General features: G+C 44.0%; 1 protein-coding gene and 1 long non-coding RNA gene across 5 annotated transcripts in view; one reads left to right on the top strand and one right to left on the bottom strand.

The window, feature by feature from the left end:
• Positions 1–6782: 6782 nt before the first annotated feature.
• Positions 6783–11902, bottom strand: LOC110346001 (uncharacterized). The gene is made up of 2 exons (XR_002389750.2): positions 11722–11902; positions 6783–7426 (listed from the first exon to the last, which is right to left on the bottom strand). It is a non-coding gene; the product is annotated as an uncharacterized LOC110346001 (long non-coding RNA).
• The window catches only part of Arhgef38 (Rho guanine nucleotide exchange factor 38), a 126861-nt gene continuing 110120 nt past the window's right edge, over positions 9810–26550 (top strand). For 3 of the 4 annotated variants that reach the window (XM_087198777.1, XM_087198776.1, XM_004866252.3), the window contains exon 1: positions 9810–10128. In XM_087198777.1, coding sequence (XP_087054903.1) covers positions 9933–10128 — 196 coding nt within the window. In that variant the 5' untranslated portion in view covers positions 9810–9932. Of the gene's footprint in view, positions 10129–12445; positions 12648–26550 lie in introns of those variants that run through there. The other variant, XM_087198778.1, reaches the window with a different exon arrangement.

Raw genomic sequence — 26550 nt, 5'->3', positions numbered from 1 at the left:
AGTCACTGAAGCTGTAAAATATGCTGCTTAGCCTAATGATTTACTGATTCTTTACTGCAATTATTAAAAATAGATTTTTTTTTTCTCCTCATCTGTAACCACTACTTTTCACATCCAAGCTGAAATGCAAGTATCTGCTTGGAGTCGTTGTACCAGGAACTCATAGCAGACAGGTTTCTGCACAAAGGAAAACCAACTGAAATGAAAAGGAAAAGGCCTGGGAAATAGGAAAAGAGAGAATCATTTGCTTTTACCTGAGTCTCCAGGATCCTTTGGTGGCCACATTTCATGCTGCTATGACATTTAACAAAATGTTACGATTTTCTTCTCAAATAAATGTTTCTAAATTAGTCATGCCTACAATGCATACAAAACAGGAAGCTGGCTGCTTCCAATCAAAATAAAAACAATCTACAGTACTGTCTTGTACTTAAGAGCCAGATAATATCCACTAGGAGCCAATTTTAGGAAGTAAAGATGGGAGAAATCGGAGAGAGAGGGCAACAGGCAAACACACCAAAGTTCTCTCAATTCTCCCTGGACAATGAGAATAGCTCATTTCCTGTATCAACTGCCTTGGACCACATTACCGCTTCACAGAGTACCTGCTAAATGGAATCTGGAAGATCACACTCACAAACTGAATCCCGTGATTAGACTCAGACCAGGGATTATTAGAAAGATAGTTCTCAAAGATTCCAACGGTACATTTTCTTACTTAGGTGGCTGTTTATGATCAAGCATCCCATGCACTTGCAGGATGCTTCTCCTTCCCAAGATAAATTTCCCCCTGATAACCTTGAAAGCCTTATAATAGATGATTCATTACGGCTGAGACAAAGGCCCAACTCCAATCATATGTCACTGCTGAAATTACTTTAGTCAAGAGGATAAAAACATTAGGAGGCTTACCTCCTCCAGTCCTTGGCCGTCCATTGTGTGCTGACAGGCTTATTACGCTGCTGCCTGGTCAGTGCATTAACAGAAATTGTTGCTTTCAGGAAGCACATCAGTAGATATAAAAGCGCAGCTACACAAGACCAGATCCACTCAGAACAATTTATAGTTGAATAGGGAGCTCTCCAAGCTGGCTTTATGATTATCTCACAAATGCACTAATGATCTCATCTTTGGGAAAATCATATTCCCTGATTTTCTCTTTTGTTTCCAGATCTATACTCTCCCTTTCCAGGAAAGAAGGCCCTAAAATAGAAAAGGAAAAAATACCTGCAGCTCTCAGCTAAGCCTCTCCCCATAAACTGACAAGCTGCACTGAGCTTATGCTGCGATGCCTGATTCCCAACAACAACAAATATTTATCGATCTCATGCTGCTAGGCAGGAGGGTTTCAAAGGCGAATAGCTTTAAAAGCTCATGATCTAACTGGAGTCACAGAGCATACAGAGCTTCCTCTAGCATGAAAGAGGCACGCCGACATGTGATTTAGGGGAAGTGACTGTTCTCAGGGGACAGGAAGGTGAGGTCACAGAGGGGAGGACATTCAAGCCAAGTAAAGGATGTGTAGGATTTCACCAGGACAGGAAAGGCAATTCCATGTGTAGCACACAGTGTGAACAAAATCCACCCTAAGAGAGAGTAGAAGACAGAATACAGAATGCGTGTGTGAGTCAGACTGCATTTTCCAAAGGCACCTATTATGGTTCGTATCTGGCTATTCCTGCAGGAGCCTCATGCACTTACAGGTGGGGCTTTGGGGGGGGCGTGGCTCTGGGGGCCACATCTGACCTGCTGTGAGGAGGTGGGGCCTGGGCAGAAGAGGTGGGTCCCTGAGGTGTGACCTGGAAACCTTGGCTACTTCCCTGGGTCCCCCCTTCTCTCTGCTTCCTGGTCGCCATGATGTGACCAGCTGTCCTCCACCCTGACCCTTCCGCCATGCCTTCCTGCCTTGAAGCCAGCTCACCATGGACTGCAAACGTGAGCCAAAACAGACCTCTCCTGCTCTGAAGTTGTGGGGGTCAGGTTTGGCATCCCAGCAACAAGAAATAACTAGGACAACAGGCGCAGTTAGTTTTCTCATTCCATAAGATCTTATAATATGACGCAGACACTCCACTCTTTGAGAAGGTGGAGCCCGTATTCCCAACTCTGGATTCTGTGTAGGCTTTGAGGGCACGGTGGAAGCGACACAATATGACTTCATAGGATAGGTCACAAAAGATGGTGCAGTTTCTACCTGGTTCTCGTAAGACACTCCCTTAGGTGCCTGACATCTGTCAAGCATCTATTCTGCAAAGGACGCCCACACTGGGTCCCTTGGAGTGATCAGAGAGAGAGGCCCTAATCAGGGATAACAGGAAGCTCCCTGGTCACCCATGGCTCTTCTGGTTACTCACCCCTCAGCTCTCTCAGTATTTGTCTACAACTACACAAAAGGACTGAGTTGGAGCTACCTTTCCAAGGTCCTGCCCCATGGAAGCTGTGAATAGTAATATAATGATAATCATTGCTTTTAGCAACCAAGTTTTGGGGAATGAACTTCTATTCAGTCTTCAATAATGAGACAGTAACTGGAAATTAAACTAAACTGTACAGCCCAACTGAGGGCTAAAGAATATTTCAGTTTCCTTCCACACAGTGGGAAGCAACCTATGGAGCTTTGGTGATCTGGAAGATGGCACGGTCTGACTTACGGAAACTCAGGAGGCCTGGCAAGAAGAACAGAGAAGACAGACCCTGGACAAAGAGAAAATGCACAGGAATTCTCAAGATTCAACTGCACACAAAAATCACTTGAGGTGACTGATAAAATTTCAGATTCCTTGGACTAATCCCAAGGAATAAAGAAGAGTAATGGAGAATTGCTCCGAGATGCCTGTGTAGAGAACAGAAAGGAATACTGCTGTACATTCACCATCAGCCAGGCCCTGGGCATGGAGGTAAAGACCACAGGCTGTCCTTAAGATGGGCCTCCTTGGGATCCTGAGTCCCGACTCCTAGCTGTGTGACCCACGGAACATCACTTCTCTGAGCCAGTTCACAGAGCGGAGATATGTGGATTTCATTCTACGTTCCTCACTATGTCGCCTAGGTATAATCTTCACATACAGTAATCGCTCAGTAATAATAATGATTGGAAATTGTCTCAGAAGTGTCATTCCCACAAGTTACATCTTTAGCTCTTTTAATGGAATCCCTTCCATTCTGATCTCTACCTCTGCCACTTTAGTGAACTACTTCTGCAAAGCTTACAAGTGACCAACGTCTTGACAACTTAAAAGAACTGTCTTTTATTTGGCTATTGTGAGACCCAGTGATGCTTCAGTTTGGAAAACTTTGCTTGTAGACTTCTTGGAAGCCACTTTCACTGCTTTTCTTCTACCTCAGTAGTTGTTCTCCTTTATTTTCTCTCCTGGGTTTTTCCTCTAAACTTAGAGATCTTTAGAGCTTGATGTTTGTCCTTCTCTTCTGGATATATTTTCTTACCATATGATCTGCTCAGTACATGGCCTTAAATAATATGGATATTCTTAAGTTCAATATTTAAATAGTACATCCAAATTTATAAATCCAAAGCCTGCCAGATGTTTCCCTTGCACATCTTAAATGCATCTTAACCTTAATGTATCCTGAATAAAATTCTTTCTAACAAAATTTTGAATTTTTTTAGTACATGTTTGCAGTTCGTGCAGTTTACAGTCATCTTGGGGAGTGGGTGCGTGTACATACCACAGCTTGTTTTTTTAAAAATTCCCTTCCCCCTTCCCCCTCCAGTTCCCCATCCCACTTTCACTCCTGTTGATGTTATTAATCTTAGCTCATGTCATGGCATATAATGTTTACATTAACTGAGGTCATTAGGTTCCTGTACATGGCATATCTTCATTCTCATTTCCCCTTCTCCTCCTGCTCATACCTCGGGCTTTTTTCCTTCTCTTCCCTATTGCAAAAGATCCATCCCCTTTTCTCTTTCTATCTATCCCTTGTTATTCTCTTTGTTTGTACTTTGCCTCACTCAAATGAGAGATACCATACAGTATTTAAGCTTGTGTGTCTGGTTTATTTCAGTCAACATTATATTTTTCAGGTGCATCCATTTTCCTACGAATGTCTTAAATCTGTCATTCTTTATAGCCGAGTGGTATTCTATTAAATATAAATACTACATTTTCTTTATCCAATTATCTGTTGATGGGAAATGGGCTGCTTCCAGGATTTAGCTATTATGAGTTGTGCTGCTATAAACATTGGTATGCATGTATCACGGTAGTGAGATGTCTTAAGCTCTTTTGGGAAGATAACTAGTAGAGGGATCACTGGGTCATGTGGAATTTCTAATTTCAGTTCTTTGAGAAATCTCCATACTGATTTCCACAAGGTTATACTAGGTTACATCGCCACCAACAAGGAAGGGGGTTTCTTTTCACCACAGCCTCGCCAGCCTTTGTTATTGTTTGATTTCTTGATGATGGCTTTCTAGAGTAAGATGGAATCTTAGCATTCTTTTAATTTGCATTTCTCTAATGGCCATAGATGCTGAATATTTTTTCATATATTTGTTGACATTTGTATTTCTTTCTCTGTAAAGTGTCTGATCATTTCTCTTGCTCCTTTCTTTTTTCTTTTTTTTTGGTACCAGAGATTGAACTCAGGACCTTGTGCTTGCAAGGCAGGTGCAGTGCCACTGAGGTAAATCCCTGGCCCTCTCTTATCCATTTCTTGACTGAATCTTTAATTTCAGGTGGTTTAATTTTTCTGAGTTCTTTGTGTATTCTAGATGTTAGTCCTCTGTCTGAGGAGCAACTGGAAAAATGTTTTTCCCATTCTGTAGGATGTCTCTTAACTCTGCTGATTGATTTTTTTGCTGTACAGAAGCTTTTTAGTCTGATGTAATCTCATTTGCTGATTCGTGCTGTTATTTCTTGTGCAATTCAGCTTCTGTTTAGGAAATCCTTTCCTATACCTATGTCTTCAAGTGTTTTATCTATTGTATCTTCCAGTAGGTTTAATGTTTCTGTGTTAATGTTTGGATCTTTGATCTATTTTGATTTGAATTTCGTACATGGTGAGGGATAAAGGTCCAGTTTGAGTCTTCTGCACACAGATAACCAGTTTCCCAGAACCACTTGTTGTACAGGCTGTCTTTCCTCCAACATATGCTTTTGGCCCTTTGTTGAAGATTAAATAGCTGAATGTGTCTGGGGAGGTTTCTGTCTCCTCAGTTCTGTTCCACTGATCCACATAGCTGTTTTGTTCCAGTATCATGTCATTTTTATCACTATTGTTTTGTACCACAGCTTGAAGTCAGATATTGCTATGCCTTTTGCTTTGTTCTTGTTGCTCAAAATTGATTCTGCTATTCTAGGTCTCTTCTGGTTTTGTATGAATTTTAGGGTTGTTTTTTCTAGATCTATAAAGTATGCCATTGGTATTTTGGCCGGGACTGCATTGAATCTGTATAACAATTTTGGGAGTATGGCCATTTTGACAATATTGATTCTTCCTATCCAAGGGCAGGGGACATCTTTCCATTTTCTGATGTCTTCTTCAATCTCCTTTATCAGAGTACCATAGTTTTCTTTGTAGAGGTCTTTTACTTGCTTGGTTAGGTTAATTCCTAGGTATTACATTTTTCTTCAAGTTACTGTGAGAGGCATTATTTTCATAATTTTCCTCTCATCCTATTCATTGTTTGTGTACACAAATGCCAATGAATTTGGGGTGTTCTTCTAGCCTGTCTTGAACAGAAATCTTGACAAGTTCACCAAACCTATTCTTCTGAACCTTGTCCTTCTTTCTTGTTAAATCATCAAACTGGCATCAACATTCTCCCAATCATTCAGTTTGAAGATCTCAAATTTGTGTTTCATTTCTCTTTTCGCTCACCACCTCAAACTAAAAATTCTGTCAATTCAACTTTGACAGTGTGTTTTGAATCTATCAATTTTTCTCTGTTCCTATCACTACTACTCTAGTCCAAGCTTTTTTTGCCTAGATTTCTAGAATAAGTTTCTAACTTTTCCTTTTTCTCTCCTCCAACCCAATTTATTCACAACATTATTCAGGAGACTCTATTTCTGCTTTGGAATTAGGAGTTTTACAACCCAATCATACGCTGGGAATTAGAATTATGAAATTACATACTGGTAGACCTAAAGAATGTCGATGTATAATTTAACCTACATCCAGAATGATGCAGTAATAAAAAAAAAGTCCCTATGTCTCAGCACTTTAAAGCAACAAAGGATTCTTCAATGCTCTAACCATATGAATTATGGAGTGGCCAGGGTCAGCCCGGATCTCAGTAGTTCTTGGGGGTGAAGGAAAAAAAGCTGTAGCCAAATACATCATGTTTGACCAAAGCTAGTAACATGGGCAGATATAAATGGAAAGGGTACTATGTAATTAGGGAAGGGTGGTGGGGGTGAAGGGCACATAGGTAATGGGGGAAAAATAAGAACTAAGATACACCATGTTCAGGTACAAGCACCCAATGATAAATGTAAATGTATTGTATACCTAAAATGTACCAATTAATATATAAATAAAAAAATAAATGGAAAGGGTATAGGGCAGTGTAATATTCCTATGTGCCTAAACAGAGAACCAAAATACCTGGTGGATGGCACTGGTTACCACCTCCCCCTTACATTTTGCAGATGAGGAAGGCGGGCTCTGAGAGATGAGGTCTCTTGTACTGTCACAAAGCTGGCTTAGCTCACTGCCAGGACTAACGCTGAGTCTTGGGTTCATTGTCTGGGGCTTTTTCTAATAATGAACCAGGAACTGCTTGCTCTCCATTCCAAATAAAATACATTTAAATGTCTCAGCATTCATGTTTTATTTGTTTAAGTAATAGAAACTTCTTGTACTGTAATACTTTTGAGTCTCTGCCCAAAACTAGAAAGCCCAGAGGGATTAAAAATGTTATTCTTCTTGCCTTCCTGATAGTCTAGCAAGACACCCACTCAAAATCTGTGAGCTGTTTCCATTCCTAGCAAAACTAGATCACAGCTTATGTTGGAGATTCTAAACACACTGGCCAAAGAAAGGTCAAGGATACAAGCAAGAGAACTGAGGATCTATACGTGGACTATGCACTGTTATCCAACCCATTGGAAATATGTGCACAGGAAGAAATTCCGCCATGGCTGAGAGAAGGGGAGTACATTTCTCCCAATGACAAGAAGTCTAAAGGTGGATGGCTGCGGGTGCTTGTTCAGTAGCATGATGGTGTAAGAGCCTGCAGTCTCTGGGTTGTCCTCATAGACACAGGACGGTGGTGACTGCTCCAGACATTACACCTAGGGTCCAGTCCAGAGCGGAAGGGAGAAGGCTGAAGCTGGCTGTGTCTGCCCATTTGGTTAGAGAAGCAAAAGCTTTCCTAGAACAGTGCCCCGCTCCGCGTTGTAGCAGACTGTTATCAAGGTCCCGTTTGCCAGGACTGAGATGACATGGCCACCTTTCCCTGGAAAGGAGGTGGGAAGGAAAGGAAACAAAATTAGCATCGACTGGCTGAGCTGAATGCTCCCTTGAACAAAATAAGGGTTCAGGTGGCAGGGGATGGAACGGGGGGACATCGGGAAGGGAGACTGAGAAAGAACTGACATTGTCTGCCTCATTCATTGACTGAAGGAAAGGTAATTCTGGAGAATTTTTGTGTTATTTTTAAATTCATGTAGAAAGTACTGTGAATAAAGAAAATACACATTCACCAATGAAATCACAGTCGCTACGCTAGTAAAATTAAACTAATGAAATTACTAGTAAATCACAACTTTACTAGTAAATCACAATTTTACTAGTAATTACAACTAGTAAAATTAAACAATATAATAAAGATACTTGAATATTATCTGCTCTAATTTTTGTTTTAAAAATATAAATTTGTTTCAATCAGATTGATCGGTAAAGGAACTGTCCAATTATAGCACAGTTTCACATTTGCTTGGGTGAGAGTTCATCCATCAAAACACTAGGCAGATGCAGAAAAGCTGGTCCAGAGAACCTGAGCGAACAGCAACACACAGAACTCACACATGACCCTTGAAACACCATCACCGACTTCCGCTCACTGGTGACGCTGCCCACATCAGATGTGATGGGTTTCTCTGATGCCAAATGGAGCCTCTTCCACCCTTTCACAGTCACTCACTGCCAGGGCTCTTCAAGATTCAGGGAAGATTGGTTGTAGCACTTATGTATTTCTTAAATATTTACCACACATAAAAACATGGTAAATGGTTTCTACCTGATTTTATTAGGTTTCTATCTGGTTTTTATGGGCCACTGACAAAGTTTCTTCCTGTGCCCTTACATTTCATATTTCTAATAAATCTGAGATTTTAATTGCAAAACCTTGCAGTGTTACCACATCTAAATAGTATAATTCTGGTACAAACACATAGGCAGAGTTATACTACCATCTGGTGAGACAGTATAACTCTGGTAAATACTTTACCAACACCATATGGACCACCAGGCAAATACGTGTGTGCATGTGCGTGTGTGCGTGTGTGCGTGTGTGGCGTCATGTTAGAAAACAATTGAGACATTTTTAACATCAATTCTGAAAGCTTGTTTTACATCTTAGAGGATTGTGGGCCTTTAAAAGTATTTATTAAATGTACTGGAGACGGCTTGTTAAAAATAGACCATCACTTACATTAAATAAGAGCCATTCAATATGCCAGGCTATATATAGCCATCTCTATAGTGAGTGGAGATTTATCATTTAAGATAATTACGCAAATTACATTCAGCCCACACATCCCCAGTCGGGAAAGCTGTCTTTATCTCTTTTTCCCCATTTCTAAGTCTTGTCTAGGGGGAGTGCAGGAAGATTGCGAATGGGCACCGCACAGCGCACAGCTGGGTTTCGGGGGAAGGGCTCACAAAACCCTCAGCTCATTCCCAGGGCTCCTGAGCACCCCCAAGAGATCTCAGCAAATGCAAGGGAAAACAACTTAAGGACGGTGCGGTGCACGCGGGGCCTTTGCTTCCTCCCTCCCCACCCTGGCCCTGTCCTGATGTCCTCTCAGGTCTCTGAAGTTTCACCTTTCTCCTCCTCTCATTTTCCTGGCATGAGCAGCCCTTTCTGAGGCTCCCTCGTGAGAGGTAAAGGGAAGAGATCACCAAGAACTCAAATCCTGACTCCACATTTATTTTCTTTCCTAAGGACCAGGACACAGAAGGGCAGGGCTGGGCCCAGGAATGGACTGTTTCCCGCCGGGCTAAGAAATCTCAGAGGCTCAGGCTCTCACATCCCTGTCTCCAGGCTGTGCCAGATGTGACCCGAGATGTGCTCTCAGCATGCACCGACCCTTAGTGTCCTAGGCACTCAGATCAGGCTTTGGCAAGTGTGTTTTTAGTAAATAGCCTCTGGCTGCTCCACATTGAAAGGCAGAAGTGTTACTTGTGGAGCACACACCGTGAAAATTAAAAACACTTGTTTCCAAGTTGAGACACTAATGCAAATTCTGATAACCATGCACTGCCCGGGCTCATGGCAGCCACTGTCGCCAGAGCAAGAGCTGCAGCAGAACAAGAGCTGCAGCCTGGCTCCGACAGAAACCACAACACAGCGCCAGCTCCCCTGGGCACACCCCGGGCACACACTGCACCTGAAGTGCAGGTTGTGTGAACTGGCACTGGTCTTCCTCCCCGCCTCACCCTGCCCCTTCCCCCAGGCCCCAGCCCTTGCCCCACACAATGGGATTTTTGTTTACTTCGGTAGCATGTGACAGTGCAGCCCCTGCTTTGCCTAGCTCTGGGCTGCAGCTCTCTCAGGTAACAGGTGGCAGCTTCCCCTGTTGGATTCTAGGTGACCTCATCGGGGTGGAGCTCCGGGACTCCGCAGAGGTGGCAGCCACGGCAGGTAGCTGTTTCCTTACTCCTAGTGGCTTCAGCCCTCCCTTGGAGGCACCGCAGTGCCCTGCCTGCCCTACACACCTCTGAAACCCATCTTTGCTGTGATGGAGTCCAAAGACCCCCCTGGGAAAGAGAACTTGGGCACCAAGAGAAAGAACCTGGCCTTCTTGCGCCCCAGACTGTACATGCTGGAGAGGCGGAAGACGGACACCGTGGTGGAGGGCGTCGTGCCTGGGGACCACTCTGGAGTCCTGAGGAGGAGCCAGTCGGACAGGACCGAGTACAGCCAGAAATTACAAGGTAACCCCAAGAAACCAGCTGTTCAGTTCCTGTTTCTGCTCCTCTCCTACTTGCAGAGAAACACTGCAGGCAGAGAAGAAAATCCAATATGTTCCTTCCCACAAAATAAGCAAAGAAAAGTAAACGTGACTCACAAATTACAGGGAAAATTGTATTATGGGGGGCAGTAAAGAACCGCTTCTGAATCACGCTTAATGTCACTAGTGGCTTGTGTGCACACGCATGTGTGTAATATATAGTTCTTCCACATTTCTCTTTCCTTTTCCTTCCCCATCTAAGTGAAGAAGTTGGAAGCACTAGAAAGCAAGTGACTTAGAAACCTACAAAAGCCAGTTTGTCTCAGTAGGTAGATGTGGGACATCACGTCACACCATGAGATCTAGCAAGGAAGTTGAACTGTGGTTGTGGTTATTTTAAATGTGGACACGAAGGTGCAATAGCCTCTGTGGAAAAATAACTAATGTTACAATCAGCGGTGGAACAGGATTTGCTGAAAATCACTTAGGTGATCCTGCCCTAGAGTGAATGGAATGTCCCCCACACGTGGGAAGAGACATTCAGCGTGCCTGTGAAGAGATTTTTGAGGAAAAGGCTTCAGTTTATTTTGTGATGGTTGTAAGATAATTTGGCAGTTATTATAACCATTCTCTGTTCCAACCTGAATTTCCAACTCTCCCATCCGCCCTTTCTCCTGGAGGGCATCTGCTGCAGTGAGGCTTCCTGTAATGTTGATGGTGTGCAGGGTTTTAACCCCGGGGAAGTACCCACGAGGGGACCTTTCAGAGCTTTCCTGGCCTGTGCTGAGCACACATGTGTCATTCTACAGAGAGCTGTCATTCTGGACTTGGAAACATACCAACCTCACCAAGACCAATAGGACAGACTTGCACTTCACATACTGCTTTCCTAAAAAACAAGCCTAGACTTGGTTATACAAATTAGGTTAGATAAATTAAATTAAATGCATTGAAATTAAATCTTTTTAATGTATCACTATGAATTAGTGCTTTTAAAGCTCTGCATAGTTCAACATTAAGTTGCAGTAGTGGTCTTGTCCTTAAAGATTTTTTTTTAATGAAGGAAAGATAGTGGTTGATCTTTAATTTCTCTCAGAGTGATGTATACATTGGAAAAAAAGCAAATTTTGCAGTCATATGCATTAGATTTCCAATCCTGGCTTTTCAGCTTTATACCTACAAAATTTTGAGCAAATTACTTAAAATTCATGAGTCCCAATTTCCCTATTTGTGAAGGCGAGACTAATATACTTACCACATATTATTTTTAGAATGAAATTAGATAATTAAATGAAGCACTGAATTTATTGGCTGACACATATTATGTGTCCAATACATTACAGTTATTTTAAAGTTTAGGAGCCAGGTGTGGTGGTGCATGCCTGTAACCCTAGCACTCTTGGAAGCTGAGGCAGGAGGATCAATACAAGTGTAGGCCAGCCTAGGCGACACTGTGAGTCCAGCCTGAACTACATAGCAAGACCTTGTCTCAAGACACCCGCCAAAACTTTTTAGGAATAATGGATGCCACGATAATAGAACAGGGTATGCCTTCTATTAACCTAAATTGACATACCTTCTAAATCTTTTCAACTCTTCTTTGTTCTTGTACAGAAACTCAGGAAAAGTGCTACCCTCAATGACACGCTTCTTCTGAATTTCACTCATTTGGCATTTCTCTGATTCTGATTTCTCATTAGCCAAATAAAACAGGAAATAATATTTGTGACTCGGTAAATTTTACTGCTCTCTTCCGAAACTCAACTTTAAAAAGCAGGTGGATGCTTGGTGCAGCAGAGGTGTGCTGGTCATTTGGCAGAAAGCCTCAGATTCCCCTTTGAGCTGTGGTTCTCCTGGCTCCATCGGACCCTGGAAGACTCCCGAGCTCACTGTTGTTCTAGAACTACCTCTGCTTAGGAAGATCACCAGGGAACACAGGATGGCAATCAGAGCTGTAGATGCGGCTGGCCTCCTGAGAAGTATCGTTTTCAGGTGTAATGCAGTAAAATCCGTGGGAGCTAATGCTTAATAAGCATTTAGAAAGACTCCACTGTGACTGCTTTGGTGACAACAGCAGGCGCTTTCCATCGACATTCAAACAGCCAGCTCCGTGGTTTGCCGTCAGTCAGACCGGGAGAAGACCCACTAGCATGCAGGGGGCTCCGTGTCGCCTAACGAGCTCTTCATTAGGGAGATGCCAAGGGCTTCCTCCCCTGAATACAGACCCGGGCTGGTCAGTGCCCTGACTGGTGGCCCAAGGCTATTGTGAGGTCACCGTGCGCTTTCCAAGACTGGAATTTCTGGTCATTCCACGGTCCTCAGATTATTCGGTAGGCTGCTCTTCAGGCCTAAGCTGCTATGTGAGTAGGACAATCTATGCTCTCATACCCTGGAAGCAAGGTCTGGGTTCCGCAACAGAGAAGATGTCTCTCAGAGCCTGTGAGCTCGTCTCGGACTCCAACTCCGCACTCCACCGGATCCTTCTGATTCCTCTTGAGCAGTGTGAGTCCTAAATTGCAGTAGGAACTTGAGAGTGGTCTGCGGAGGAGACCTGCTGGCTTAGCACGGCAGAGCCCAGCTCGGAGATTTCCTGGAGCCTGTGTGGACGGCAGCGCAGGTCTTCTACTGTGCTTTGGGTGGCTCAGTGACGGCTCAGCGCGTAACCAGTGCGCTCTCTTCCCTCAGCGGGCTCTCATTCGCTTAACCAGCACGGCTGGCCGCGTCAGGGCCTGGGTCTCGGGGTTACAGTGGTGAACAGAGGCAGCCGGTGTGCCAGGAAACACGGCTAGCTACGAAGCAATTGAGAGGACGTACTTGACCTTTATTTCAAAGAGGTTGAAAGTCTGGGGGCGGGAGATAAGGCGGGTAAAGGAACCCGTGCAATATAACCGCTCGCGGAAGTGGGGAGCTGGGGTCCCGCAGAGGAGGCGGAGAGCACGCGGCCGGGTCTCTCAGAGGTGATCAGCCGGGGTGGGCGAAGACTAGAGCGGGAAGAGAAAGGCATGCTGAGTTCTTTGCTCACGTTCCTTCCTCGCTCACTGCCTAGTAGCGAGTCTCATCCCTCTCGGGTCTCCCTCCCCTCCCCTCCTCTGGGTGACAGACCCACCTGTCTGGGCTGCTCACCTCTGACCTCACAACCAGGCCCAGCACCGGGAAGCCCAGACCGAAAGATAGTTCCCTGGCCGGTCGCCAAGCCTGAGCTAAGAGCCCTTGCACGCGCGTCTTCCTCATATGCGGGCATCTGTCTGCTAATTCGTCACGGACACAGAAACGCACAGCCCTGCCTACATGACTGCTGGCTCTCAGCAGAATCCTGTCTCTTGCACTCCACCACACCTCGGCTCTCTGCTCTCCCTCCAGTTCACACCAGCTGAGCCCTCATTTCTTCTCTGCCCGGCATGAAAGGATCTGAACGGGGACATTCAGTGGCTGGGCTGGGAAGCCTGGAAAGTGTTCTGTGTATGATTACCCACGAGAACTCTACGTTTACAATGTGCAGCGCTGAAAGTTAGCCGCAAACGTGCCTGTACGGAGGGACATGCACAGGTCCATAGCACACAGACAGAAGGTTTCCTTACTACAACCAGCAGTCTTTCCTGAAAGCCCCAAGTAACTGTATTACCGTCATTAGAGGTTTTCTCCCCGCATAGGTATTATGGACAGAATGCTTGTGTCCTCCCAGAATGCGTGTGTTGGAGCTGACCGTCAGCACCATAGGTTTAGGAAGTGGAGCCTTTAGGGGTGGGATTAATTAGCGCCCCTGTAAGACAACACCCGAGAGAGCTTTGTCCTCTCCTCACTCTGCCACCTGCGCTTATAACATCTGCACACCAGGAAGCAGCCCTCACCCCCTCTACCCTGGGTTTCCCACCCCCAGGGTGACTAGAAACAAATGCCGCTGTTTAAGTCACCTGGCCTACAGCACATGCGTTACTTTTATCCTCCATGGCCACACTAAGTCAAGTTCAGTTAATTTTATGTTCAGTACAAATATTTGCTAATCAAGCACCAAAAGAAAGAATGAGAGTGAGTGGGTAAAAGTCCTCTATTGTTGCTGGTCACAAAATCCTACTTTACTTAATTTTTTCTATTGTGGTACCTTCTTTCTTTATTATTACTATTGGGGTTTTTTCTTTTTGCAAAGGTAATAATTTCATTCCATTAAGAAAGAATTGTTTATCTATATAAAATCCTGAATTAAGAATGAGTCACCTTGAAGCAGGAAGTTTGTACAGAATAACGTACGTGGCTAGAGGACAAATAGCTGAACTAGGAAGTTCAGTGCGGTAAAATTATGAGCTCTTGTCATTTGTGATGTTTTTAAAGACTACGAACAATATGCAAGTGAGGAGGTTTTTTCCCCTGTTTTACTCATGTATGTTGGCAATATGTGCCAGTTACATTCATGTGGGGGAATTGGTACGTGTATCTATCTTATCTTGACCATTTTCAATACCCTTCCTTCCCTCCCCCAGCAGGCGGCTTTTAACAGGGGAAGATTTGCTGAGTTTTGCTTCAGGTTGAATAAAGGGTGGGATAATATTAACCGGCCAACTCTCTGTGCGCGTTTCTAAGCCCCTCCCATCCCTGCCTGTCCACTGAGTACTGAGTAGCCCCCTCCCCTTTCCCTGCCTCCTGCCCCATTTAGTGCAACAGGAAGTAGCCGAATCAAGCACATGCCTTTATAAAAGTCAAAGCACTTTATGTCCCTTTCTGCTCATTCATGCATAAAAACCAAGGTGAAGCCTGATACTTCACTCTCCCTCTTTTTCAGTAAAGGCATCTTGCAGCTTTTAGATAAACCACTAGTGTCAAAAGGGTGAACCACAGAACTCAAGAAGGTTTGGGCTACTCTACCCCTACTACGATATTGTGATAGTGAAGATGATTCCTTCTGTATTTGACTGACGTGGCTTTATGCGTAACTTTCTAAAGGTAGAAAATACAACCTCTAGTTGTGTTTTCTTTTTAATCTACAAAAAGTTTCTCAAAGCACAAAATGAGAATTAGGAGGGAGGGCAGAAGGGAAGAAAGGATCTAGAGGAAGAGAAAGACGAGGCATGCACCTGGTGAGAATGGTAAAAGTTGAGGAAGAGACGGATGAGCGAAAATCACTCAAGCTATACGCATAGCTGCTTTTGCTGATTCAGGAACGAAACCTCTGTTTCTTGTCCTTGATGCTATAATCCTATTAGCTTCAGTCCTTTTATGGTATTGATTTCCTGGTGAAAGTGGGATGCTTCAATCCAGACAAGCCTGGGCTCCCCACCAAACAGGTGAGCGTGGCACCAAGCTCACTGCCGTTTTGGGACTGCTTCTCTCATTGAGAGATTCCTCCGGGCCTCCTGACCGGCTCCAGGCCCTGTTTGGACTGGTCCCTATCCAGCCCTCCTGGGTGCAGGCTGGGCTTGCTGTTGTGCTTGGCTTTAGTCCTGTGGGCCGATGGTTGTGGGGTATTTTGTGATCACACTGGGTGTGGCCATCATGCATACAAGGCCCCTTTCCGGGGGAGAGTGGCCAGAGGCAAGAGAAAGAGAGAGGCCTTAGGACTGTAGGGCAAGTGTGCCCGGCAAGCTCTGCACATTTTAGCATGAAACTGAGGTCTGAGAAACTACATCCGAACTTGGCCTCTAGATTGTTATGAGGGGATCACTGTCAAGAAAGAAGGACGTATCCCATGTTACTAGCAGTGTGTCAGCTTGGTGTATAACTTTCAAATACAGTGAATCCTCGAGCTATGACTGGCCTGACATACGAACAACTTGGGTTACAACTGGAATTTTAGTTTTAACTTATGAAGAAAATCTTGAATTACGACCTGAATGCCAGCTGCTGTGCTTCCAGATGGTCTCAGATACAGATTAACCCCTAAAGAGTTCTGGAAGGAACATGACATCATCCTTTCCTGTGTGGAGTGAATTGAGAACTCTTGCGCTGGTGTCTAAGGACACTGAGATCTGCCTGTGTGCAGAAGAGAGACTTTGAAGGCTGCGTAGAGGAGCTGAGCCTTCACAGACCAACCTGAGTTACAACCAGCCCTCAGGAGTGAGTTGAGTTCGTAAGTCAAGGGGTCACTGTCTAGAGACAAAGACATTGCCTCATATGTACCCTTGCTCCAGGCCCCCCGAGAAAGGCCACTGTGAGGGATTTAAGGGTGAAATTTGTGTTCTAGATATTTTCCTTCTTCTATTCCAGGTCCTGGAAAGGAAAAGAGAGGCAAGGGGAGGGAGGGAGAGGAGAGACTGCATGTCTGTAACCTGTCACCTACCAGGGCCCGTGCCAGCGGGGACTCCACACACACGGTTACTCAGTCTCAATGCCTTTCCAGTTCAGGCTTTTATAATTGAAAAAAATAGATGGTAGAGCTTAGATCTGAACTCACAGGCTTTAAAGTTTGAAAACCAGAAGGCATCTACTCAAGTAACTCAGGAGGTTTTTAATAGATACGGTACACTAATAACAAGTCTAAGGCATTTGGTGGGTAGAGTACATGTTTTATAATGGGATGAAATTCCCCAGCCACTGTGATAGTTTGACTCGCTATTTTTCACTTTGGAGTATGCATTCTTTCTTTCAAATTATGGCATGTCCCTGCCGCTGTTGCTATTTAATAAGCACTTTTTGATTAATTGTCAGGGAACAAAACTGCAAAGTTAAACTAAACTGCCCCGTCATAGCTCAGTGGTCTTTATTTCCCACTTCACTGAATATCTTGACAATCTTAAAATTTTATGCCTGTTGTCATTTTCTTTACATCTCAATAAAACTGAACATACATCTGATAAAGTGAAAGCCCCATTCTATAGCACAGGTGTACATGTGTGAGTGTGAATGCCTGTGTGTGTGAATACATTTGTAAATGAAGAGAATGGAATTACATAGTGGAATTAAGCAGCTCTTATAAAGGTAGGTGATATTTCAATAGAATCCTATGAAGTCAGCCTAAACTGGGAGTCATAACAGATGCAGCAGGAAAATAGTATCATGATTAAAAGCCTTTGTCCCAAGTTCTGAGCAATTTCTGTCTTGATTAATGAACCAAGAAACAGTGAATATGCTGTGATGCTGACCCAGGGATCCGTGATAAAGAAGGCAATCTTGGGCGGCCGGTGTCCACCTGCTAAGGAAGACAGCTTCCAGGGCCCATCACCTTGCCACTGGTCTCAGGGCCAGAGGCGTTGTAGCCCCTCACAGAAACCTCTTTCCTGAATGCTGCTTGATGCTGGCTCTCCAAAGTCAGTACGGACAGTTGGCAGAGTTCTGCTTCTGCAACTGTTGTGACGAGGTTGATGAAGACATTGATTTCCTTAGTGCCATCCAGATTTTATTCCAGGAGAAACTGTCTCCTCCTAGGAATTAGAGCATGTCACCTTTCCAACTAAAAACAAGCAGTTTACTACAGCTGGCAAGCAGGGGTTTAGAGACAAAGCTGTACCTGCTTCCTGGCCTTTATCTTAGCTCCTCTCTCTGCCTAAGAATTTCTTCTCCAAATCTGTGCATTATGGACTCTATCACTTCGGCCTCTGCACACCTGGCCAGTCTCTTCCCCCAGAGCATTTGGCCTAAAGTGGCATGGGCAGGAAGCAGTCCTCTACCCTCAGATTCTGGGACTGAGACTGGGACTTGGACTGACAAAAGGCAGATTAACAGGAGGAAAAGCATACACATTTTATTTGAAATTAATATGTTTAGGTGGCACTGGGGCTATAGATAGAGAAGAGAAATTCCACAGAAGCATTTAGACCTGGTTGGAAGAGGGTATATCCCATTTTAAGAAAGAACAATTAATTCTGGAGATGTGAAAAAAAGAAAACAACAGATGAGGATGTGGGCGAGGGACAGTAAATTGTGGGAAGATACCTAGGACCTGCAGTGGGGAAATTAATGGGGCATCAGAGTTATTTTATTAAGGTTTGTACAGACTCCCATTTCTATGCCTCTTTCCCATGCTGGTGACAAGTATTTCTGCTCTTCCTGGTTCAAACAGGGAAGTTTAGGCCCTTCTTTCAGGTGGAAAGAAGGAAGCAGGGTCTCTTTCTGCCTCTGCCACTTATATGGAAAAAAAAAATATATATATATATATAATTTATTTATTAGTATTATGCTATTCTTCTGTATTTGGGGCTCTCTCCTGCATTTGAATTTAATTGCATTTGAGGTAGAAACTTAGTCTTACCTTGGTACTTGAGCAATGTCTGGTGTTTAGTAAGTACTCAACCCAATCATTACTGTTATGGTTTGTGTCTAGATGTCCTCCAAAGCCTCATGTGGTCACGGGGCTTTTTCAGCGGTGGCTGGATCTAGAGTGTGTGATGCTGGGATTAAGGGTGCATGTTTACCAAACCAGTCCCCTGATTGGTTTGGCACCGCCCTAATCTCAGTAGTCTGGATAAGATAAAAGGGCCAGAAAGGCGCTGTTAAGGTTCCCTGGGTGCTTTTGCTGTCTCCTGCCACGACAAACTGTTGCCCCTCTGCCGTGCCACTCTGCCTTGTGGCCAGCTGATTATGGACTGAAACCTCACGAACTGAGCTAAATAAACCCTTTCCCCTTTAACTTTGGGTGTTGGGTATTTTGTCTCAGCAACAAGAGAAAAGTAAGTAACATGATTACTTATCAAACACTTAAAAATACTCAATGGCTAACTGCAACCATATTGATATTTATGATTGACATATTCTGCATTCTCATTTCCTCACTATTTAACAGCGGTCAACTTTTGATGATGATGATGACGATGACTACTACTACGAGAGAGAGAGAGAGGGAGAGAGAGGTGGAAAGTTAATCTATAAAATAGGAAAATAGAATTTCTTGGCCAAACAAAATATGAACTCATTTTAAAATTGATTCAACAAGATTTTTCTAGGTGTTTACGTGTGCCAGATATTGATATAGGTCCCAAGATGTAAAATAAGTCAGAAGGGAGCCCAGCCTAGTAAGCAAGACGGGGAGTGAAGAGTCACCTGTGGAAAAGCGCTAAGTAAGTACCTGACGTATCCTTCTGGCTGGCGCTCAGGCTGCAGACCCTGAGATGGAAATTAGATGCAGGAAGTGAACTGGGAAACATCTTTGTGACCACCAGCTGGGGAAGAGGAGGCAAGGATGGAAGACTGGGCCGAAGGAGGGGTTGAGCTGCCATGTGGTCTCAGTAGAAGCGGGAGGGAGCAGTACAGTTGTGCCTGGTGTGGAGAACCCAGGCCTGGTCACCCTTCACTACTGGGCGAGAGGCCAGGGAGGGGGCACAGCTGCAGACACAGTTCCTGAGGAGGCCACGGCTTCAGGGGCTCTCAGTAGCTCTCAGATCTTCCCCCTGAAGGGAGCTGGTAACCCTGTCATGACATCCACCACGGGCCGGGCACTTTTTAGCATCACTGACACAAGTAGAGCCATCCAGGAGCCGGGATAAGAAAGCTTAGTTGTCCCTCTAGAACACCAGTGGAGTACTTAGGGGTGGGCTGCATTCCAGCCGCATGGACGGTGCCAAACACCACAGGCCTGCCTGCCTGGGGCAAACCCCGAGCATCTGTACTGCACATGGCACTGCGTGCATTGCATCCTCCTGTGCTCTTAACAGTTTTGCAAAGGAGTTACTGTCACAGCCTTACAGATGACAGATCTGAGGTCCAGAGAGGTGCAGGCACTTTTCCACCAGACACGCAGCTAGTAAGTAGTGAAACTGGTTTCCCGAGGGCCATTTTGCTCCAGGGTCAACAAGTTTAAACCAACACAGTCTCCACTGGGCTGAGCCGAAGGCTTAGGAGAAGCACCTGTTTTGTGGTTTCTTCTTAAGGAATTGCTGAATTTTAACAAACTTTTGAAGAAAACTCAAAAACATCAGGATACCTTCAAAATCTTCCAACATCTTCCTCTGCAATCCCGATGCAGCGAATATTTTCCAGTTCTGCGTTACTTTGTGCTTCTCAACAAAATGTTTTGTGTGCATGTAAATTAGAAAGGTACACAGTTGCACTGAATGAAGTTTTCATAGAATCACTAGACTGTTCCACCCTAAAGATACAAGACCTGTTATCTGAGCTCCTGAGTCTGCAAACTGCTCATCATTAGCAAAAGAGTATATAGCTAGTTGAGGATGTATATAAATTCTGGGTCAAAGGACAAAACCACATTGTTCTTTTGCTTAATATTCCTCAATCCTTTTCCATTTTCTATAGCAGTGGTAAATTTATCCCAATGTAGGGTATATTAGTCCGCTTTTTGTCACTGGGACCAAATACCTGACAAGCACCATGTAAAGGAGGAAGAGTTAATTTTGCTCACAGTTTTGGAGGGTTCAGTCCATGGCTGCTGGCTCCAAGGCAGGAGCATCATGGCGGAAGGTGTGGTGGGCAAAGCTGCTTAGTTCATGGGATCCAGGAAGCAGAGCAGGGGAACAGCACCAGAGAGGAAAGGGCAGAGACCAGATACAGACCCAAGCTCATTCCTCCATGGCCCACCCAGACACAACCAACATGTGCTTTACCAATCCCCTGGGCAGCTCTCAAGCTAATCAAGTTGGCAGTCAGGCTTAACTGCACAGGGGTAAATATGCTGCTAGGGTTTGTCAAGATCTTCTATTGCAGGATGAAAAAATAAGTTTTCGGCCTTACCTTTTGCAACTATTTATTTTTGTGTATGCATTATAATGTGCATGATACATTAACGCTATACTCATATTGGAGGTGTATGCTTAAAGCAGTTTCAGTGAGACACAAAAAATTGGGGGATGAAATTCTGACATATGGTACAGATGAACCGTGGAGACAACGTGCTTAGGTAAAATAAGGCAGACACAAAAGTGATTCTACTTCTCTGAGGCACCTGAAGTAATCAAACTCATACAGACAGAAAATAAAAGGGTGGTTGTGACTGGCTGGGGGAAGGGGGAAAGGAGAGTTCTTGTTTTTTTGTTGTTGTTTTTTGGTACCAGGGATCAAACTCAGGACCTTGCACTTGCAAGGGAGGCAGGTGGTGGAACCACTGAGCTAAAACCCTGGCCCAGGAGAGTTCTTGTTTAATGGCTACAGATTTTCGGTTTAGAAGATGGAAGGTTCTGGAGATAACGATGGTGAGTGAATGTACTTCATGTTGCTAAACTGCTCACTTAAAAGTAGTTGCCATGGTTAACTTTATGTCATGTGAATTTTACCACACACAAAAAAAATGCTTCTGAGGTACAACCCTAACATGGAAATGAAGGCCTCTCCTAACTTGGCTGTTTCTTGCATCTCTCCTCTCACTGAGAGGATCTTTTACTTCAGACTGGCATGTCTTACTCTCTGCTCTTCCCTCACGCTGGCCTGCCTGCCCCCATCCTGAGACTCACACTTGTCTTTTCCAGTCTGTATTTCTGAGTCTTCGCACCCAAAATAGACTCAGTCTCACAACTTGGGTACTTCTTCTGTATTTGGTATTTACCTGTCAATGTCTCTTTCGTTTGGCTGAAGTTCTGGAAGACAGGAACATTTGCATCTCTAGTACCTAAGAAAGGGTCATCGTGGACTTGGGAATTATGTTTGTTGGGGTAATGAGTCAGTGAGTGAATGGATGAACAATCAGTGAGTGGAGTAGCTGTTGTGCGCTAATAATTCTGGTGCATAAAGGAGTCCCTTCCATCTCAGCTAGGCCTAGAGCAGCCCTCACTGGCTTCAGGGTCATACCTTGTGGGTATGGGTCTAGCTCAGTGGAAGGAATTAGTTTTCAATTTTTGTCGTCTCATATTTCTCTTCTCTGTATCATATTTTGTTGGATGATCTCTTTGTGTTAGCTTTTCATTGCTGTGACAAAATCTCTGAGAATAACAAGTTAAAAAGGAAGAAAGGCTTATTTGGCGTCATGGTTTCAGAGGTTTCAGTCCATGTGTGGTGGATTAACTAATGGTCTACTTGGAACGCCCAGCTGAACTGAGACAGCACAGCATGGTTCTGGGTGTAGAAGACCCATCTGAGAATTACTGTCAATGGCATAAAAAGAGAACTAGAGGGGAAGATGCATGCTGTGAATTTTCCTGGAGAAGCTTGCCGAGGCTGGTTTTCCTGATATAAAGTCGGCTGTTCTTGTTGTCAGAGGAGCTCAGGTCCTCACTGTGGCTGGGGACGGCTGCTGTTCTCGTCAGGGGAGCTCTGGTCTTCACTGTGAGCATCACTTCCTGGCCCCAGTGCAGATACCTGACCCGGTGGCACAGAGCCTCCACCCCACCGGCTCAGGCTTTCTGCTTCCACCACTGGCCTTGGGCCTTCCCAGTGCAGATCCTCCATACGGAGGACCTGCAGGAGACATTGCCCTGGGCTCCAGGCCTCTGGCTGGACTCGTGGTGGGCATTGCCTTGGGCTCTAGGCTTTTAGCTGGGCTTGTGCGGGACACTGCTGTGGGGTCCAGACCCTCGGCTGGATCCTTTGAGTCTCTGGTGTGTGGACAGATCTCTTGCACTCCTCTGCATTTGACTTTTTGGGTGAATATTATAAAACAACCCTGTAAATTGTGTCCTGTATTAAATCTATTCCCTTGCAAACTCTGACTATGACACCACGGTTGGTCAGCTCTGTGGCCGTTGGGCCTGTGGTGAGGTGGGAACATCATGGCTCATGGGTGCAGGAGGAGAGCTGCTCACATCATGGCAGCCAAGAAGCACAGAAAAAGAGAGGATTCCCTCCCTGATGGCTTTCTCTTTCTTCCGTTTCCTGTTTCATCTAGGTCCCTGCCCTCTTGGATTGTGCTGCCCACATTCAGGGTTTGGTTTGTTGTCCCATGTGCCAATCATCTCTGGAAATGCAGGCACACCCGGAAGTGTGTTTTACTAATTTCCTAGATGTTTCTTGATCCAGTCAAGTTGACAATCTAGATTAACTGCCACGCTATCCTTCAAAATTCTGTCATTACTGTGTTAACAGGGGCACACAAAATCACGCCTAGAGGACAGAGATAGATCGCCACTCTGAACATAGCCTCACAGTTTTATCAACAGTCACAGGTAAAAAATTTATTTTTTTCCTGGGCTAATCAAAGATTCTAAATAGATGCTTTTTAACTCTTTCGGGAAGATACCAAGAGGAAGAATGACTGGGTGAAACAGAACCTCTAGTTTTAGTTCTTTGAGGCATCTCCACACTGATTTCCACAGTGGTTGCACCAGTCTACACTCCCATCAGCAGTGGAACAGTGTTCCTCTTTCCCCATAACCCCACCAGGATTTGTTATTGGTTGATGTCTTGATAGCAGCCATTCTTTCTGGAGGTGGAATCTCCGTGTTGTTTTCATCTGCTTCTCTCGAATGACCAGTGATGTTGAACATTTTTTCATATATTTATACTTCTTCACGTGAGAAGTGCCTATTCATTTCAGATGCTTGTTGTTGGATTGGGACTTTAAATTTGGGTGGCTCTAAATTTTTTGAGTTCTTTATGTACTCTAGATATTAGTCCTTTGTCTAAGAAATAGCACATAAAATTTTTTTCCATTCTGTGGGTCATCTCTTCAGTCTGTTGCTGGCTTCTTTTGCTGTGCAAAAGCTTTGTAATATGATGAAATCCCAGTTGTTAATTCTTTGTAATATTTCCTCGTACATTTATGTCAAGAGTTCTACCTATTTTATCTCCCAGAAAATTTTCTTTTCCTGTTCCTTTTTCTGTTACTCAAATCTGTACATCTAAAAATATAAATAATATATTTGTAAAGAAATACTCTCTTAGAGTTTGAATTGCTTCTTAATTCCACATATTTAGGATGGTGGTTATGTTAAAATGCTGCTGCTATTAAAACACTCAAGGCTTAAATATTATTTTTAGAACAGTGCAACTATAATTTCATAGTGTTCTTTTGCTTTTTATTTTGAATATTTCTGCATTGAAGTAACATATCAAATTGAGATATAAAATTAGACATCTTTTATTGAAGGAATACTTGGAAAACAAAGTCAAATATTCTCTGAGAAAAGTAAATCTGCATGGCAGTTGCAAGCAGAATTTTTATGTTTCTGATGTTTTATATGCGGTGTATACTTGCTGTTTCAGCAAGTAATTAATAAAATAAGACTTTAGAGTGGGAAATGTTATGAGAAAAGCTTAAGTCCAGCATGTTTTTTCTATATGTCCTTATAAATATGTGCAAACTAAAAACAACAAAAGCATTCAAGCCGTAATCTAACTTTTCCAGTGTTTATACATTGTGTTCAAAGCCAGATGTCCTTTTAGGCCCTGAGATTATGTCATTTGTACCCCGAGTGTGTTAGTCGAGTCACTGTGCATACATAATACCCTGTGTGACATATGGGTGGTTGTTTTCTATGCCGTATTTTGAACCTGTGGCTGGCAGAATCACTGATGAAGTGAAATTAAATGAGTCTGTTCATTGAAAGCCAACTCTCTTTCTCACTTGTCTAAAGTGTACTTGAGAATGGAGAAGGAAAGGTCGGGGTTGTAGTCCAGTAGCGCAGCTCTTTCCTAGCTGGAGTGAGGCCATGAGTTTGATCAGAGCAGCAAAAAATTAAATTAAATTAAATTAAATTAAAAAGGGAAAGATATAGCCCCATATCTAAATGAGCATACAATAAAAAGAAGAAAACAAGCAATAATGCTTAGGCAATTTTCTCATAATTTACCCAACTCATCTTATTTTTAATGCATGCATGATTGACAAGTGGCATCAGCCCCCACTTCTATTCCATGCCTTACATCTTGGTAAGTTTCTGCTCAAATATCGTCTTAATAACAAGACAGCTCCTGACCTCTCTATTGAGGCAGTGATGACCACCACCCGCTTTATTGTCCATCACAGTGCCTATTTACTAGCTGGTATGCTATATGCTTCTTCATAAATTGGGTTATTTTTTCTCTCCCACCATTAAATGATGCTTCATAAGGGCTGAAGTTTTTCTCCATTTTGTTGCTATAGTGGTGGGATCTAGGACAGAACTCCCTAACGCTGGCAGTACTCACATTTTGGGCAGTGTAATCTTCTGTTGTAGGGTGTTGTACTCTGCATTGTAGGATGTCACCAACGTCCTCCACACTAGCTGCAGATAGATCTCCCTGGTCATGACGACCGAAATAACTCTAAGCATTACCAAATGTCCCCTATGGAGGGGTAAAGTTGCCAGGTCAAGATCCACTGGTGAAGAACCATGTCTGGCACCATGAATATTCACTAATTATTTGTCAAATGAATGGAAAAATGGGTACAACCAGTATGCTTCATCCAGCCAGAGTATTGCATTTCCAATAATAGAAAAATAACAACAGAAAAGCTCAAGACAGGGAAGACTTTACCAAGTTATTTTCCTCTCTTTCTCTAATTCAGGCCTTAGAGTCTGTCTTCTTTCACTCATCTTCTACTAAGAACTTTAAACAAAGACATTTCCAGAGAGAACCCACTTATTTAGCTCCTAATTGTTCTGGCCACAGTACTCTCAACACAGAGCCTGTAAAGTCAAACCAGTGACATGTATGTTTTTCAAGCCAGGTAAGCTTTGTTGAATTCCTTTTTCGAAATCCCTTTCTCTGCTTTCTGCAACAATTAGCAGTCACAGGAAATAAATCGCATGCCTTTCAGATGAGGATAAAATATTTCCCTGCCCCAGTGTTTGAGCTTTCAAATTCACAGCAATACAGGTTCTATTCCTCCACATTTTCACTTAATACTGCGCTGGCTTCTCTCCAAAACCTGCCTGACATGCAATTATTCTCAGCCTATTTCACAGAAGGGCTGGCTCCATTCATCTTTCTGGGGGTCAGATTTCCATTGAAACTGATAAAAGATTTTACTGTGTGAATCTTATGTCAGTAGGGTTCGATGCAATGCCAAGCCAAGGTTTTTTGGGACGCCTGGGCAGATATGAAATATAGCATGGTGGGAAAGAGCATTTGTAATCGTGTCTGGAGGCTTGGTAATGATGAAGCTGGATCAAAGCTCTGAATGCATTTTGGGCGGGTGTGTGCAGTGTGAGTAGAAAGGGCACAGGACTGCCGGGAGGGCTGAGGTTCTTCTCTGTTACTGAACAGACACATGCTCCAAAGAAAACAGCTGCCTTTTCTAAATAAAGAGACCGAACTCAGTGGAACTTATCACCTTATCCTCTCTACCCAGTGTCTCTCCCCCATTGCTCCCTGTGTAAACAGCACTACTATGCAGCTAACAGACTCAGAAACCTGAGAATCTGACTTCCCTTCTCCTCCACCTCCTCCCTCGGTTCCCAGTTCATGCTAATTTCCCCCCTAAATTCTTGACAGTTCTTGGCTCCCAGCCCCTCTCTCCCCACTGGAGACTGCCCAGGGAGTGGTCGCTCTGCCTCCCTGCCTGCCGCTAACTCTTTGCTGCGCAACCAGACTGGTCCTGCAGAAGCCAAAGCAGACTTGCTAAGAGAAGCTGATCAATCCACCTGCTTAAAAAGCCCCCATCGATTCCCTCTGTTCC

Source organism: Heterocephalus glaber, unplaced genomic scaffold (genome assembly GCF_053883595.1).
Source record: "Heterocephalus glaber isolate CG9 unplaced genomic scaffold, H.glaber_assembly_v1.0 deba00001688, whole genome shotgun sequence".
NCBI classification, from domain to species: Eukaryota; Metazoa; Chordata; class Mammalia; order Rodentia; family Bathyergidae; genus Heterocephalus; species Heterocephalus glaber.
This window is presented reverse-complemented; position numbering and strand designations above follow the sequence as displayed.